Source organism: Octodon degus, unplaced genomic scaffold (genome assembly GCF_000260255.1).
Source record: "Octodon degus isolate 3935 unplaced genomic scaffold, OctDeg1.0 scaffold00089, whole genome shotgun sequence".
Lineage (NCBI taxonomy): Eukaryota > Metazoa > Chordata > Mammalia > Rodentia > Octodontidae > Octodon > Octodon degus.
Genome location: NW_004524665.1, coordinates 2,281,426 through 2,295,386, shown reverse-complemented (window position 1 = coordinate 2,295,386; position 13,961 = coordinate 2,281,426). Strand labels below are relative to the sequence as shown.

Sequence of the window (13,961 nt, the reverse complement as noted above, 5' to 3'; positions counted from 1 at the left end):
GCTGGAAATTTACAGAGAAGGGCTAGGGTGTAGCTCAGCAGTATAGCACCTGCCTGGCATGAGGTCATGAGTTTGATTCCCGGTACCAAATAAGAAAAAAGGAAAAAACCCAAATATACAGAAGAGAGATTTTTAATCTAAACTGGATCTCATGCAAGGTAGGAGGTTCTGAGGACCTTTTCTTTCCTGATCCCTCTGGACCGTAGGCGTGGGCAGCCAAGAATGCTGACCCCTGTTCTGGAGTTGGATGGCCTGGTGGCCAGATGTCGGAAGAAATGTGTACAATGTGTCACTTTAAGAAGGGGGGACATGTGGTGGAACTGCTTTGGGGTTGAGACCTAACACATGGTTATAAATACATCAAAGTGTTTCTGTAATTAACCAGTAGTGGATATTATTATTATTAATATTATTATCAATTTGAGACTGTGTCTTACTATGTGGTTCAGGTGGGCTGGCCCCAAATACAGGCAGTCCTCCTATAAGTGCCAGTAGGCATGAGCCACCACACCTGGCTTGGACACTAGTTTGGTTGCGCGCTTTCTCCTTGTGTCTCACGCCTGCTAAGGTCTAACTACCTGCCTGACAACAAGATTGGACACAGCACAACTTTTTTCCGTATTGCATGGAAGGCTCCTGTTGGAAAGTAGCAAGCACAGGTAAAAAATATATGGTACAAGGTCCGATAGCATCTGGGCAGCAGTGTCTGGCGAGGTGGGAGGATACAGAGAAGAGAGGGGATCTCTCCCAGGTTCTCTCAGCTCCCTCCTACCTGATGCCAGAAAGGGGTGGCATCCCAGCTTAGGGCAGCCTCTGGGGAGAGAGGGGCCCCTGTTGGCTGGGGGAGGAGACCCAGGCTGCAGCCCCGTGCCCCCATCCCCTGGGCTGAGAGAGTGGGCTGCTAGACGCTCACCCAGCAACTGGGCTGGAGGTCTGGCAGGTGACAGTGATACTGCCTTGTTCCCAGCACCCTAGGATTAAAGTGGCCCCACAGGATAGCAGCGGGGGGGCAGGCAAAGCCGGTGGGAAGCACCTGCTCCACACCAGGTGGGGTGGGGAGTGAGCTGCGCTCACCTCCGCTTTTCCTTTCAGTGTCCAGTGGCTGTGGCTGCTACTCTGTGTCTTTCCAGGCCAGTGTGCTGCTTAGGCAGCTGAGTCCTGATCCCAGTGGGAACGGACAACTTGAAAGTGTTTGAAAAGAAGGCTCCACTTGGAAGAAATTTGCATTTTCAGAAAGCTTTCAATAGAAGGTTTGTGAATAAGATCTTTCTATGTCTGCTGCTCCCCTGAGAAGGAAGAGAAAGGGGGTCCTTCCTTCAGGGCCGAGCTGCTTTTGCCAAGAGCCAGCGTTGTTGAGGGGTGCAGGCTTTTCTCCCTGGGTTTCCCAGGAGCTGAAGTGCAGGAGGGAAACTCTCCTGGTTCCTGTGCCAAGTACTGTCTTCCCAGCTCTCTGCTGCGCAGGGCTGTGGCCTTCTGAGCTAGTGGGGTGGGTGTGCCCCCCCCCTGCAGGGGGCCAGCCTGAGAGGTCCCCCACAACGCCATGTTGGGAAGCACAGATAAGGCTGTTCAAGATCTCTCTTTGAAAAACAAAATCTATCTTTGAGGGCCTGAAACTTTGGGCTTGTACAGGAAAGGGTAGAGAGGGAGGTGGTCGGCAGCCCAGTGGTCCTGCCCTAAGTCCAGGTCTGGCTGGTGGGTGTTCTGTGAGGGCCTGAGGGAGCCAGCATCACTTTAGGGCATGGTTCAGTTGCTGAGCTGACCCCTCCTGCTGGGGGGGGGGCAGCCTCACTTCTTGTCATGTGATAACTGCCCTTGCTTGGAGGTGATCTCATCTGGGGGTGGCCTGTGAGGAATCCCAGGGGACTGCCGGTTTGGGGCAATGATGGGAGACATTGCTCCCCAGGGCATCTGGAACAGGTGTTGTAAAAGCTGGCAATCAGATGCCTTTGCAAATCCGAGTGTCCTCAGGCTCCAACAGGACAGTGAATTTATCTGGAGCTGGCTGTGCAGAAGCTCCCTGTGTGATCACGGGATACCCTGCAGAGCTGAGCAGAGCTCTGTCACACAGTCTCAAAGTAATAGAGACATAAAATACAGAGTGTTGTGTGTTAGTTACCCCTGGGTCGCCTGCAGCCCTCGGAGGCCCTCTGCGAGCCCTCGGAGGCCCTATTACACAGGATGCACGGCCTCAGGTGGGACTTCGTGTGGTTTGCTATTGCTCTCTTTGACCCAATCCCTGGTCACCTTTGCTTTGCAGAGCAGAGAGAAGCTTGGAGAACAAAGACATTTGACCATCATCCATCTGCCCAGCTGTGGGTCCCTGGCTCACCCTAGGGCAGGCCCTGGGGTCATAGTGAGAAAGAGGTAGGTATCCAGCCCTCAGCACCCATCCCCCACGCCTGTCTGCTTTGCCACATTTGTGCTTACCCTGAGGCCTGCGCTCAGCATCTTTATGGGAGGACAGAGGGAGGCCAGCAGAGCATGGAGGAGCACAGCCCCAATTCTTGTGGCAGCTGTAGTGTGTGTGCCTGGGACCACAGAGCTTCAGCCCTGAGGCACCGGTGTGCGCGGGACATCACTGCCTCAGAGCTGATTCTAAACTGGCCTTCCCAGACACTAAGAAACCACCCTGGGTTTTATGTCTGATGCTAACTAATGAAGCAAAGTGACAGAGAGGGAAGACCAGTTAAAACAAAATGCCAGTAGAATAGAAAAAGTGCTTTCCAATGTGGGCTCCTTCAGCCTGGTGTGGTGGAGCACCCCTGAACCCCAGCACTCAGGAGACTGAGACAGGAGCATTGACTCAAGTTCAGGAGACCCTGCCTCAAACAAAACAAAATGAAACAAAACAAAACAAAACACTAATGTGGATTGCTTTTTCCTAGGAAAGTGTTACACTACACCTCAATCTTGTTTCTTCTCCTCTTTCCTCCCTCCTTTGCTTCTAGTCCAAGTAAAATATGGTTGGTCGTTTTATATTATACCCTTCCAGAAGCTGGCGATACTACAGTGAGCAAGGAGAGAGACCCCTGCCCCACAGTGCGCCATCACTGAGCTGCATCCCCAGCCCCTTTTAATCCTTGTTTTATGAGTCTCACTAGATTGTCCAGGCTGGCAACAATCTTGTGATCCTCCTGCCTGAGCCTTCTAAGTAGCTGGGATTCCAGGTGTGTACTGCCGTGCTGGCTAGAAGTTTCTAAACACTAAATCAGTTTACTAATTCCATCATGTGGCTCTTCTTTTGCTAGTTCCCACAGAGAAACAATGTCCCCAATTTCATACAACCCACTGGTCACTGAAGATGTGCAGCAGATCTCAAATGATTTGCCACCAAAGACAGAAAGCTTTCACTCCAAATTCAGGAAGAAGACAAGGATACCTACTGTCTCCACTCACAGTCACCATAGTTCTGGAAACTTAGCCAGAGGAATAAGACAAGAGAAAGAAACAGAAGAAATAATGACAGGAAAGAAAGAAGTTAAATTATCATTATTGGCAGATGACATGATACTGTACACAGGAGACTCCAAAAGCTCCACTGAAAGACCTTTCAATTTAAAAAGCAAATTTAGTAGCATAGTGGATATAAAGTCAATACTCATAAAATCCCTACCTATACACAGATAAACTCACTGAAAGAGAAATTAGGGAAATAACACTTTTCACAATAGCATCCAAAAAAATGAAGTACCAGGGAATCAATCTAACAGAGGAAGGAGAGCCTCTGCATTGAAAAAGGAGACTGAAGAGGATATCAAGAAATGGATGACATCCCTTGCTCTAGGGTGGAAAGAACCAATATAGTGAAAATGGCCATACTTCCAAAACTGTTGCACAGATTTATTGCAATTCCTTTCAAAATTCCAATAGCATATCTTATAGAATTAGAGAAAGTAATCCTAAAATTCATTTTGAATCCAAAGAGACCTAGAATAGCAAAGGTAATTTCGGGCAACACAAACAAGGAAGGGAGTGTCTTGGTACCTGACTTGAAGTTATATAAAGCTACTATGATAAAAGCGGCATGATACTGGCAAAAAATAGACCTGAGCAGCAACAGAACAGAATAGAGATACAGAAATAACTCCAGACGTACTTGGCCATCTCATAGTGGACAAAGGTGCCCAACACAGTCCCCGGAAGAAAGACAGCCACTTGAATGAATGGTGCTAGAAAAAACAGGCTTTGGACATGCTGAAGATTAAAACTGGACCCATATCTTTCACTATGCACTAAACTAAAGTCAAAATGAGTCAAAGATCTAAATATTAAAAGAAAGCCTGGTGTGATGGTGCATGCCTGTGATCTTAGCACTCAAGAGGATGAGCCGAAAGGATCACTGTGAGCTCGAGGCTAGCCTGGGTTATAGACTGAGCTCGCGGCCAGCCCGAGCTGCATAGAAAGACACTGTCTCAAAGAAAGAAAAAAAATAAGTAAATAATAAATATTAAAATAGAAACATTAAGTCTGCTGGAAGATAGAAAAGGTAACATTTTTTAACACACTGGTGTACACTTTATGAATAAAACCCCAATTGTACTGGAACTATCACAAGGAATCAATACCTGGGATTTCATCTTATTTAAAAGCTTTTGCACAGCAAGAGAAACCACCAACAGAATGAACAGACAACCCACAGTGTGGCGAAAAAGTGTTTGTCAGTTGTTCCTTTGACAAAGGATTACTATTGAGAACATATAAAGAGCTCAAAAAAACCAGACACCCCCAAATTTAAAGACCCAATTCAAAAAACGGGTATCTGAGATGAATACCACTTTTCAGATGAAGAAATACAAACAGCACGTAAATATATGAAAAACTGTGTAACATCACTGGTCATTCGAGAAATGCAAATTAACGCAATACAGAGATTCCATCTCACCCCAGAAAGAATGGTTATCATTAAGAAATCAACCAATAAGGGCTAGGAAGATAGCTCAGCGGACTAAGTGCTTGCTTAGGCAAGCACAGGGTCCAGGGTTTGATCCCCAGGACCACATGCTGCACTGGCCCCACTCCTGGGCATGCTGAGCTGGCTACCAAGTCCTGGCATGGTGGTGCAGACCCATAATCCCAGCACTGGGGAGGCTGAAAACAGGAGGATCATTAAGAGTCCAAGATGCATGGTGAGAACCTGTACCAAATACACAAATAAATAAATCAATAAATCAACCAATAACAAATGCTGGTGGAGCTGTCTGGAAAAGGACCGTTCTCTACTGCTGCTGGGAGCGTAGCTTGGTGGGACCACTTTGGAAATCAATGTGGAAATTGCTCAAAAAACTAAAACTAGAGGTTCCATTTGACCCAGCTGTTTCCCTCCTGGGTATCTTCCCAAAAGAATTAAAAGCAGGCTGGCCAAATAGTTCAATGGACTAAAGCACCTGCTTAGGTAGAGCGCAGTGACTGGGGTTCAATCCCTGGCATGCTGTGCCGGCCCTGCCTCAGGGACAAGCTTAGACAGCGATTGAGAGTGGGTGTGGGTTGCACGGGTCTGTCATCCCAGCTCTTGGGAGGCTGAACACAGGCAGATCATTACAAGTCCAATCTATGTCGTGAGACCCTGTACTAAAATACAAAAAAATAAAAATAAAAACATCATAGCACGCTAGTATCTACACACCCATGTTCATAGTGGCACAGTTTGTAATAGCTGAATCTTGGGAACAACCCAAATGCCCATCAACCAGTGAATGGATAAAGAAGATGTGGGTTTTCTTCTTCATACAATAGAACATGACTCTGCCTTAAAAAAGGATACACTTGAGACTTTTCTGGAAAAGTAGATGCACCCTGAGACCATACTCTTAAGTGAAAGAATTTGGACACACGTTTAAATACCACATTGTTTCTCTGGTGTGAGAAACCAAAATTGCAAATAAGCACCAAAACATATAATAGATATTGTGAAATAGGAAGAAAATGTTCAAATGGGAAGAGGAACTAGGGAGTGGGGAGGGGGAGAGGAAAGAGGGAAGAATAAAAAAGGAAAGAGAAAAGAAGGAAAATACGGAAACAAAACTTTTGTAACTGAGGTTGGGAAGAGGTGTTGAAGGGAGAAAGGGAGTTAGGGAAAAAAAAGTTATACCATGTACAGGTACGAATTCCCTGTGGTAGGTATGACCGCTATGTGTACCTAAAATGTACAATAAAATCTGGTTGAAAAACAATCTGTTCCCTTGGGTACCTCTGACCTGATACCTGGGGACAGAAACCTTGTACATGCACTACCTACCTGGAGTCCTTAAATTTGTAAATTCTGAGACAGGACCTCATCAAGACATGAAGTTGTTCTGGCTGGGTCCCAAGTTACCACCCTCCTGCTCAAGCCTCCCAGAGTTCTGGGAATACTGGTGCATGTCTGGAGCAGAAGCCTTGAATGCTCCATGGCCAGCCCTGCTCAGCTCTGTGGCTGGAACAGAAGTGTCTTGTTACTGGTACTCTTTCCTCCTTGGCAGCTGGAGATGCCACACATACCCTGAGAGTAGATGCCTCAAGCCCTGGGCTTGGTTCCACTAGGGTTTGGCCAGGAATGCATCTTGGGACACTGGCAAGGGTGCTATGCCCCTTTGCCTTTCTGCTCTGTGCCTGGAGAACTGGCCGCCCAAGGTGTGATGGTGCCTTTGCTGTCCCCACGTGCCCAGAAGTGCTGCCTGGATACGGAGATCTGCATAAGACCTCCGCTGAGGCCAAGACCTGCCTGTTGCAGCTCAAGGAGCCTGGCATCCTCGGGGGACCAGGCCTGTAATGCTGCCCTTGGCGCTGGCTCCAGTCTGGGCCACGCTGGAGGCAGGGGAGACTTTGGGAGCAGGTGTTTCCTCTGGGCCTTGGTATCCTGATCATTCTGTTCCTTGGTCCCTCAGGGAAGACCATGTGCTGGGCTGCAGGACTAGAGGAGGGTGGCTTCCTGCAAGGTGTGGAAGGAACCTCCTGGGACCTTTCACGGGGTCCCCAGCACCGGCACCTATAGGAGGAAGGACACTCTGGACCTGGTTCTGCCTTTTGTCTTTTGCCCCAGCCCGTGTACCTCTCCCACCCTGCCTGGGCCCCAGACCTGACTGTCCTGTGATCTCAAGACCTTGTTCAGGCCCAGTGTGGGGCCCAACTGGCCTGGTGAGGGTACAGAGCTCCTGGCCCACCTTCTGCCAGACTCAGCCCAACTTGGCTGCAGTAGGCCGGGCTATGGCACTGTTTGCTTTGGCAACACAGAACCCGCTCACTGGTCTTGCCAATGTTGCTTTCTGCTCACAAAAGCACCCACCAGAGGCTGCAACTTGGAATTGGCAGCAAATGAAATCATCCAACAACAGCCTGAATAAAGCACCCTGGATCCAATGGCCCAACCCAGATTTCAGTTTACCCCAAATGGACTTGAGGGCAACAGTGCCTCCTGACATCCTCCTCTGTGCCAGCAGTAAGAAATGGCAGCCCTTCCAGCACCCTTGATCCTTCTGCATGTGGACCTCTCCCCCTGGGCATCCCCACTGTCTTCAAAACACCCTTGAAGTCTCAGTACAAGGCCAGGGCCAGCAGATGAGCCCACAGCAGTGTCTGTGGGGAAGGGCCGCTTGGTGGTCTCACCACTAAAGGACCACAGGGGTCTGTGTTTCCCTGAGGGTGTGTGGCATGCCCCACAGGTCAGCACCACCTGGGAATCTCATTGCCAGGGTCCACAGCCCAGGAAACTGTGAATTCTTGTTCCTGGGCACCTGGCATGCAGTCCAGAGAGGAGGCAGAGGGGAGGGGCGGTGGGCAGGTGGGTGTGCACAGGACCCACTGCAGAGAAAATCTGTTTCTAGTTGCCATTGATTTCCCTCCTCCTCCTTTCTTTCTTTTCAAGACTTTTCTTAAAACAAACAAACAAACAAAAAAACCCCAAAACCTTTTCAGACTACATAGTCCAGGTTGGCCTTCAACTGGTAGCGATTCTCCTGCCTCAGCCTCCTGAGTACTAGAATCACAGATATGTACCACCAGGCCACCAGGCCTGTCCCTGGAGGACCATTTCTGAGCAGCTCAGCAGATCCCCTGGACGTGGGGCTGTGGATCCCCATAGGCATGTAGGGCTGACCTCCCCTTGGCTATGGCTTGCTGGCATCTCATTTCATTGCCTCAGGGCTCAGAGGGTGGCAATGTGTGGGGGAGTCAACTACCTGCCTCCCAGACAGGAGTGGGTGTAAATCACCTGGTACCCCTCCCGTGGGAGTCCTGTGGCCTCTGCACCTAGGACTGACTGACTGCCTGTCCCTGTGTCACCACCTCCTCCTGGCTCTGCTTCAGACTTCTACTGGCATCGGGCGGACTGATGCCAGGTCAGGCCACCTTCTCAGAGGGAGTGAGAAAATCCATTTCCTGGGGACAGAGTGTGACCCTGAGGTGCAGGACAGTATTCGTGCCAGCACATCCCTCCTGTGCTGCTACCTCCGAATAGCACACTGCTGGTTACATTGCCACAGGTACTGAATTAAGCCTTACAATGCCTCACTGGGACTTGGCAGATCCAAAGCAAATCTCTTGTTCTATGGGGCGTGTGCCGGAGAAGCGTGGCTGGCCTGTGGCCTGACCCCAGCCTGACCTGTGGCTCTAAGAGTCCTCAGCACTCTGCACTGACACCATGCCCATTTGTGACCCTGAGTAAAACACAGTAAAGAAAAAAAAATTTTTTTTTTTTGGCTTTATTTTGGTGACAAGTGAGATCCTTTGATGGAACCGGATCTGTAAGAAAGAAGTCAGAGCCATTAGCTGAGGCAGTTCTCTGTGACCCAGAGCAAGGTGGCTTGCCAATTTTATACCTCCTGGATGAGGATTTGGCAGCTAAGATCCATTTGTGGAAAGGCAAACTGTGCTCACATCTGTTCCTCTATGAGCCACACATAGCTGTGTGGAACCCACCCCTTCCCTCAGGCCTGGCGACCATGGCAAAGTGCCTGACATCGACTTGGCCCAGTGGCCTTGTCTCTGGCTTCTTCCTCCTTCCCTCAGGGCCCCAGAAGCTAAGTCAGAGCTTTGCTCTCCAATCTTAGGCCATGTTGCCAAATTTGACTGCATTCGCCACCCTGAGGGAGAGGGAGTGGGAAAGGAGCTGTTTGTTTTTAATGCCTCATCATTGGCAGTTGTTGTCCCAGGAAGAGTTCACCAAGTTTTAGGAAAGAACATTCTAGAAGCATCTTTCTCCAAACAGGAGATAACTTGACCACTGCTGTCAGCTGGTTCTTTACTGTCTGGACAGGGAACACTAGACTGCTTGTCTCCCTTCCACAGGACTGAACACCAAGCCTGAGGCTCAGGAGGCCTCATGTCCCCCACAGAGCACCCCCAATGCACGCCCCCACCCCACCCCACCCCACCCCACCCCCATGTCACTCCTTTCCTTTGGCAGGGGCCCCACCTGGCTTGGCTGTGTGCCTCGCTTTCCCTTGCTGGAGCAGATGATCTAGACTGAGACCATACTCTTAAGTGAAAGAAATCGGACACGCTTGTTTAAATATCACATTGTTTCTCTGATGTGACAAACCAAAAGTGTAAATAAGGACCAAAGTGTATGCTGTTGGGAAATAGGAGAAAAGGAAAGAGGGAACAAGAAAACAAAAATAGAAGGCAAAAAAGAAAAGCCTTTGTAAATAAAGGGAGGAGGGACTGAAGAGAGGGGAGGGGAACGGGAAAGGAAGGTTGTATAAATCTTTGGCCTTTTCCTATAGAGTTTCGTGGCAAAGCAGCAGCAAGCTATGTCGTGTACAGGTACAAATTCCCTGTGATGAATGTGATCCTTGTGTATCTGTGAAATGTACTGACAAAAAAATGAATCAAAAAGAGAACAAAGACTAATAAAATGAACACCTGGGTACCAATTGCTTAAATATATCTATATATGAGCTCTGGTGACTGAACTGGGAGTGGGGTGATAGCTGGCGCTGGCCTCAGGAGGTGGAAGCGCTGTGGGGAGGGTGAAGCAGAGAAACAGCGGCTCTGCATCTGTGCTGCTTGAAGGACTCCGACCTGGTGGGATGGCTCAGCCGTGTCTGCTGCCTTAAGGGGCACTTGTGGTGGTGGTTTTGACTGGGGGGCCATGAGACACCTTCCTGGCCTGCTAAGCTCAGTTGAATCCAGGCTCAGCAGCCATTACATGGCATCAATCCCTACCCTGAGAGTCATCTGGCCCAAGCTGTGAGGCACTTGGGGAAAGACACCCCAAGGACCACAAACACCCCTGGAACCACCAGGCTCAGCCCCGGGCGCTGGGCTGGGCACAGTGGAGCCCAGGCCCGGAGCCAACACATCCGTCTCCAGAAAGCCATGTCCTGCCCTGCACCTGGCAAAGGCCCGTGGCTGGCTGGGCTAAGGCGGAAGAGGCATCATTTCTGGGGCTGCTGAGGCTGCCCCTGCACAGGCAGGAGGGGTGTGCTGGCACTGCCCTGTAATCCCCAGTGCTCTGGGCGGCTCAGGGGGGCGACTGCAAGGCTCAGGCAACTCAGCAAAACCTGGCTCAAAACTCAACAGGGGCTGTAGCTTGGTGCAGAAGCCCTGGTGTCACTGCCTAGTACTGCAGAAAAGAGTGATGTCGCAATGATTGTCCCAACCAGGTCCCCAGCGGCCACTTGCTGTCCCCCCAAACACATGTAACTTGGGAGATGCAGTGCAGGCTTCCGTCTACCAGAAGCTCAGGGACTTTGTCACCAAGGTTGAGTTGCAGCTACAGCTTGGGGTACAGCTTTCCCTCCTTCCTCCCCCTGTACGACTCCTCCTTTTCAGTGGCTGCTGGCCCCAATCTACCATGGTGACAAGTGTGACAAAGTCCACCCACTTCTGTCCCTCCCTTTGGGGTGAAGGACAGGGTCTCAGGGTAGGTCTGGACTGTCTCCACAGCCCACACTCGTGGACAGCCTGCGCAAGCCGAGCTAGGGCACGGGCTGCACGGGCAAGCCTTCGTCAGGCACCCTCGTGACACTGCACAGCATATCTTTACTGTTTGAATTTTCATGACAAATGGGAGGACTTTTCCCTCATGGCCAGACTAAATTTCCTTTAAAAATAAATCGCTGGGCAGGGCAATAGCAGCACTCTGAGGCTGAGGCAGGCGGATCGTAAGTCCAAGTCCAGCCTGGAAAACTTAGTGACTTGGCAAGGCCCTGTCTCAAAGTAAAAAATACAAAAGAGCAGCAAATGTAGCTCAGAGTAAAAGCCCTGGATTTAACCCTTAGTGCCAACAACAACAATGAAAAGCACTTATGTGAAAAAAATAAGCCAACGTTGCTGTGGCGCTGCAGGCTTATCTTGTGCCCAGGATTCCGTGACAATTTTTCCAGCCCTAATGAAAAGTTTTCAATTAGCAATAATTGCAACTTGGATAAACCTCATTGGTTATGATACTGCCACTATGCAAAGCTCCAAACCTAATGAAAGTTGTACTGTTATTGTGGTCATTTTGGGGGGGGTTTCTGAGACAGGATTTCACTACGCTGTTAAACTGGTGCTGAAATCACTACATAGCCCAGGCTGGCCCTGAACTTTCACCAGTCTTCCTCCCTCAGCCTCCCAAGTGCTGGTACTGCAAGCTTCACTGCCACGCCAGGTCATCCTCTCCATTTAAGAATTAAGGAGTTAAGGGATCTTCCCCAAGCTCTGGGGGTCTGGATGCCGAGAGGCCTCAGACCCCAAGCCTGTGTGCCTCCAGAACATGTGCAATTAGGCTTCTATCTCAATGTTCCCTCAAAGCATCTTGTGCTTATAGGTGGGGGTTTGGGGAAGTGAGTGGGTCATGGGGGTGTGACATCTATCTAAGGATTCCTCAGCTGATAAATTTATTTATTTATTTATTTATTTACTTACTTATTTATTTATTTAGTGGAACCGGGGGTTGAACACAGGCCCTTGTGCTTGCCAGGCAAATGCTTATGCTACTGAGCCATCTCCCCAGCCCCAATAAATTTATTCTTGAATGTGATATGGGGGTGGAGTCCGGTGGTCACTGGGGCGGTGGCCTGGAAGGGCCTGTCTGGCCCTCCTCCCTTGATCCCTCTCTGCTTCCTGCCACCTGGACATGAGTAGTTCTCCTCTTCAGTGTCTCTCTGCTGTGCCACACTGGCTTGTAGCCAGCAAACTATGGACGGACACCTTTACAAATCTCGAGCCAAAATCAACCCGTCCACTTTAACTTGTGGTGTTAGGTATTATTTTCCAGTGAAGAGAAAGTAACTAGGACACATGCTCACCAGCAGTGGGCTGTGCTGCAGGGCACTTTGGGGAGGGAGTATTCACGCAGTCCCTTTATCATGCTGCCAGCCTCTTTATCCCTAGCTTGGCAGCAGCCTCACACCTCTGCAGGTCCTTCACTGAACCCCTGGAGGGTTGTTGTTGTCCCCATTAGGGATGACACTCAGGCCACCCAGTGCCCAGCTCTCTGGCAACACTGTCAGGGCTGGAAGCTATGTGTTCTCACTCTGAGACAGCATCTTTCTGACCACCTCATAGCAGCAGTGCTGAGACTGCCTGCCACCAGCTCTGTCCTGCAGCACCTTGTCACTGCCAAGTGTGAATGAGCAGGCACGGTGATGTTCCCTAGTCACAGATGGGAAAACTGAGACTCTTAACTGCTGTGGTACTTCTCAGGCTACAGCTGCCTCGAATTCTACTTCACAAGCATCCCTGGAACAGATGCAGGAAGCCTGGGAGGATGCTGAGCTCTCCCTGGAGTTATTTTCTGGGTTCAGCTTCTGAGAGCTGAACATCTATTCCCAGCCTGGGCTGAAAGGTGGCCGTTGCCTGCCAGCACCCAGGAGTGGCGGTGGTCAAGGGATAAGTGAGCTGCTTTTCCCATAAAGACATGCACTCCCCACCTCCACCTGCAGTCAAAGATGGACTGTCTCACAGGGAGCCAAAAGGGAGGCCTCAGGCCTCATGAGAGCAGCTGTGGGGTGCAACTCACATCCCAGGGTCCCTTGGGATTGGGCTGAGACCTCATCCCCTCCTTGTTCACCTCCTCCCTTGCCCTCTCTGCCTCCCTCCTCTCCCTGAGAGCGTGTCCTGTGCACCTAATCCTCGCTTTAGGCTCTGCTTCTGAGAGTCCAACTGAGGCAGGCAGGGAAGGGATTGGGGGAAGAGGACTTTGCAGTTGAGAAAAAGTGGAGATTATGGGGTCCCCACTGGATCCTGCTCTTGAGGGCACACTATTCTTCCCTTTCCAACAGATTCCCTGACACAAGGCAGCCTGGGACTCAACAATGGGCTGGCTTGGACATCAGCTGCTCTAGCATTTGGAGGGCACAAGAGCTGCCCTTTGCCCTCAAGGATCTTGCTGCATAGTCGGGAAGTCAGCTCATACGTACACCACAGAGGCACGCACGAGAGACACAGAACAGCATGGAGAACACAGTGATGGAAGGAAGAAGGAAGGTGGTAGGGAAGGAAAGTCTGCCCTGGCCCTTCCCCCACTCCATCCAGTACCTGCAACAGGGGTAGTGAGATCTGTCCCGGGGAAGAGGGGACACAGGACGAGATAGGTGTATGCTTCTGTGTCCTGACGGTGAGCCCAGCATGCTCTGCGAGCATCAAGGCTGCCTGAGAGGCTCAGTGGCTTGGCCCAGCCACAGAGAGCCCTGAATTCTGGGAAGGGACAGGGGCTGCTCCTACCTGCTGGGCCTGGGTGTGGGTTGGTCACCAGGCCTCAGTGATGTAGTAGGCAGCTCCCAGGACCCCCAGAGCCACAGCCACAGTCCCGAGGGCTTGGAGCACGTGAGTTTCGAGGAATGCAGTGTTTCCTGGGAGGTTTTCTGTAGAGCAAGCAGGAAGGGGTTGGGGGAAGAGGACTTTGCTGTTGAGAAAAAGTGGAGATTATGGGGTCCCCACTGGATCCTGCTCTTGAGGGCACACTATTCTTCCCTTTCCAACAATTCCCTGACACAAGGCAGCCTGGGACTCAACAATGGGCTGGCTTGGACATCAGCTGCTCTAGCATTTGGAGGGGA

General features: G+C 50.4%; 1 protein-coding gene across 1 annotated transcript in view; it reads right to left on the bottom strand.

Annotated features, from left to right (window-relative positions):
• Positions 1-8,668: 8,668 nt before the first annotated feature.
• The window catches only part of Spata3 (spermatogenesis associated 3), a 15,484-nt gene continuing 10,191 nt past the window's right edge, over positions 8,669-13,961 (bottom strand). Inside the window, exons 3-4 of the mRNA XM_004637388.2 lie at positions 13,627-13,766; positions 8,669-8,715 (exon numbers count right to left, since the gene is read on the bottom strand). Of these exons, the coding sequence (XP_004637445.1) occupies positions 13,661-13,766 (106 nt within the window). The 3' untranslated portion in view covers positions 8,669-8,715; positions 13,627-13,660. The remainder of the gene's footprint in view (positions 8,716-13,626; positions 13,767-13,961) is intronic.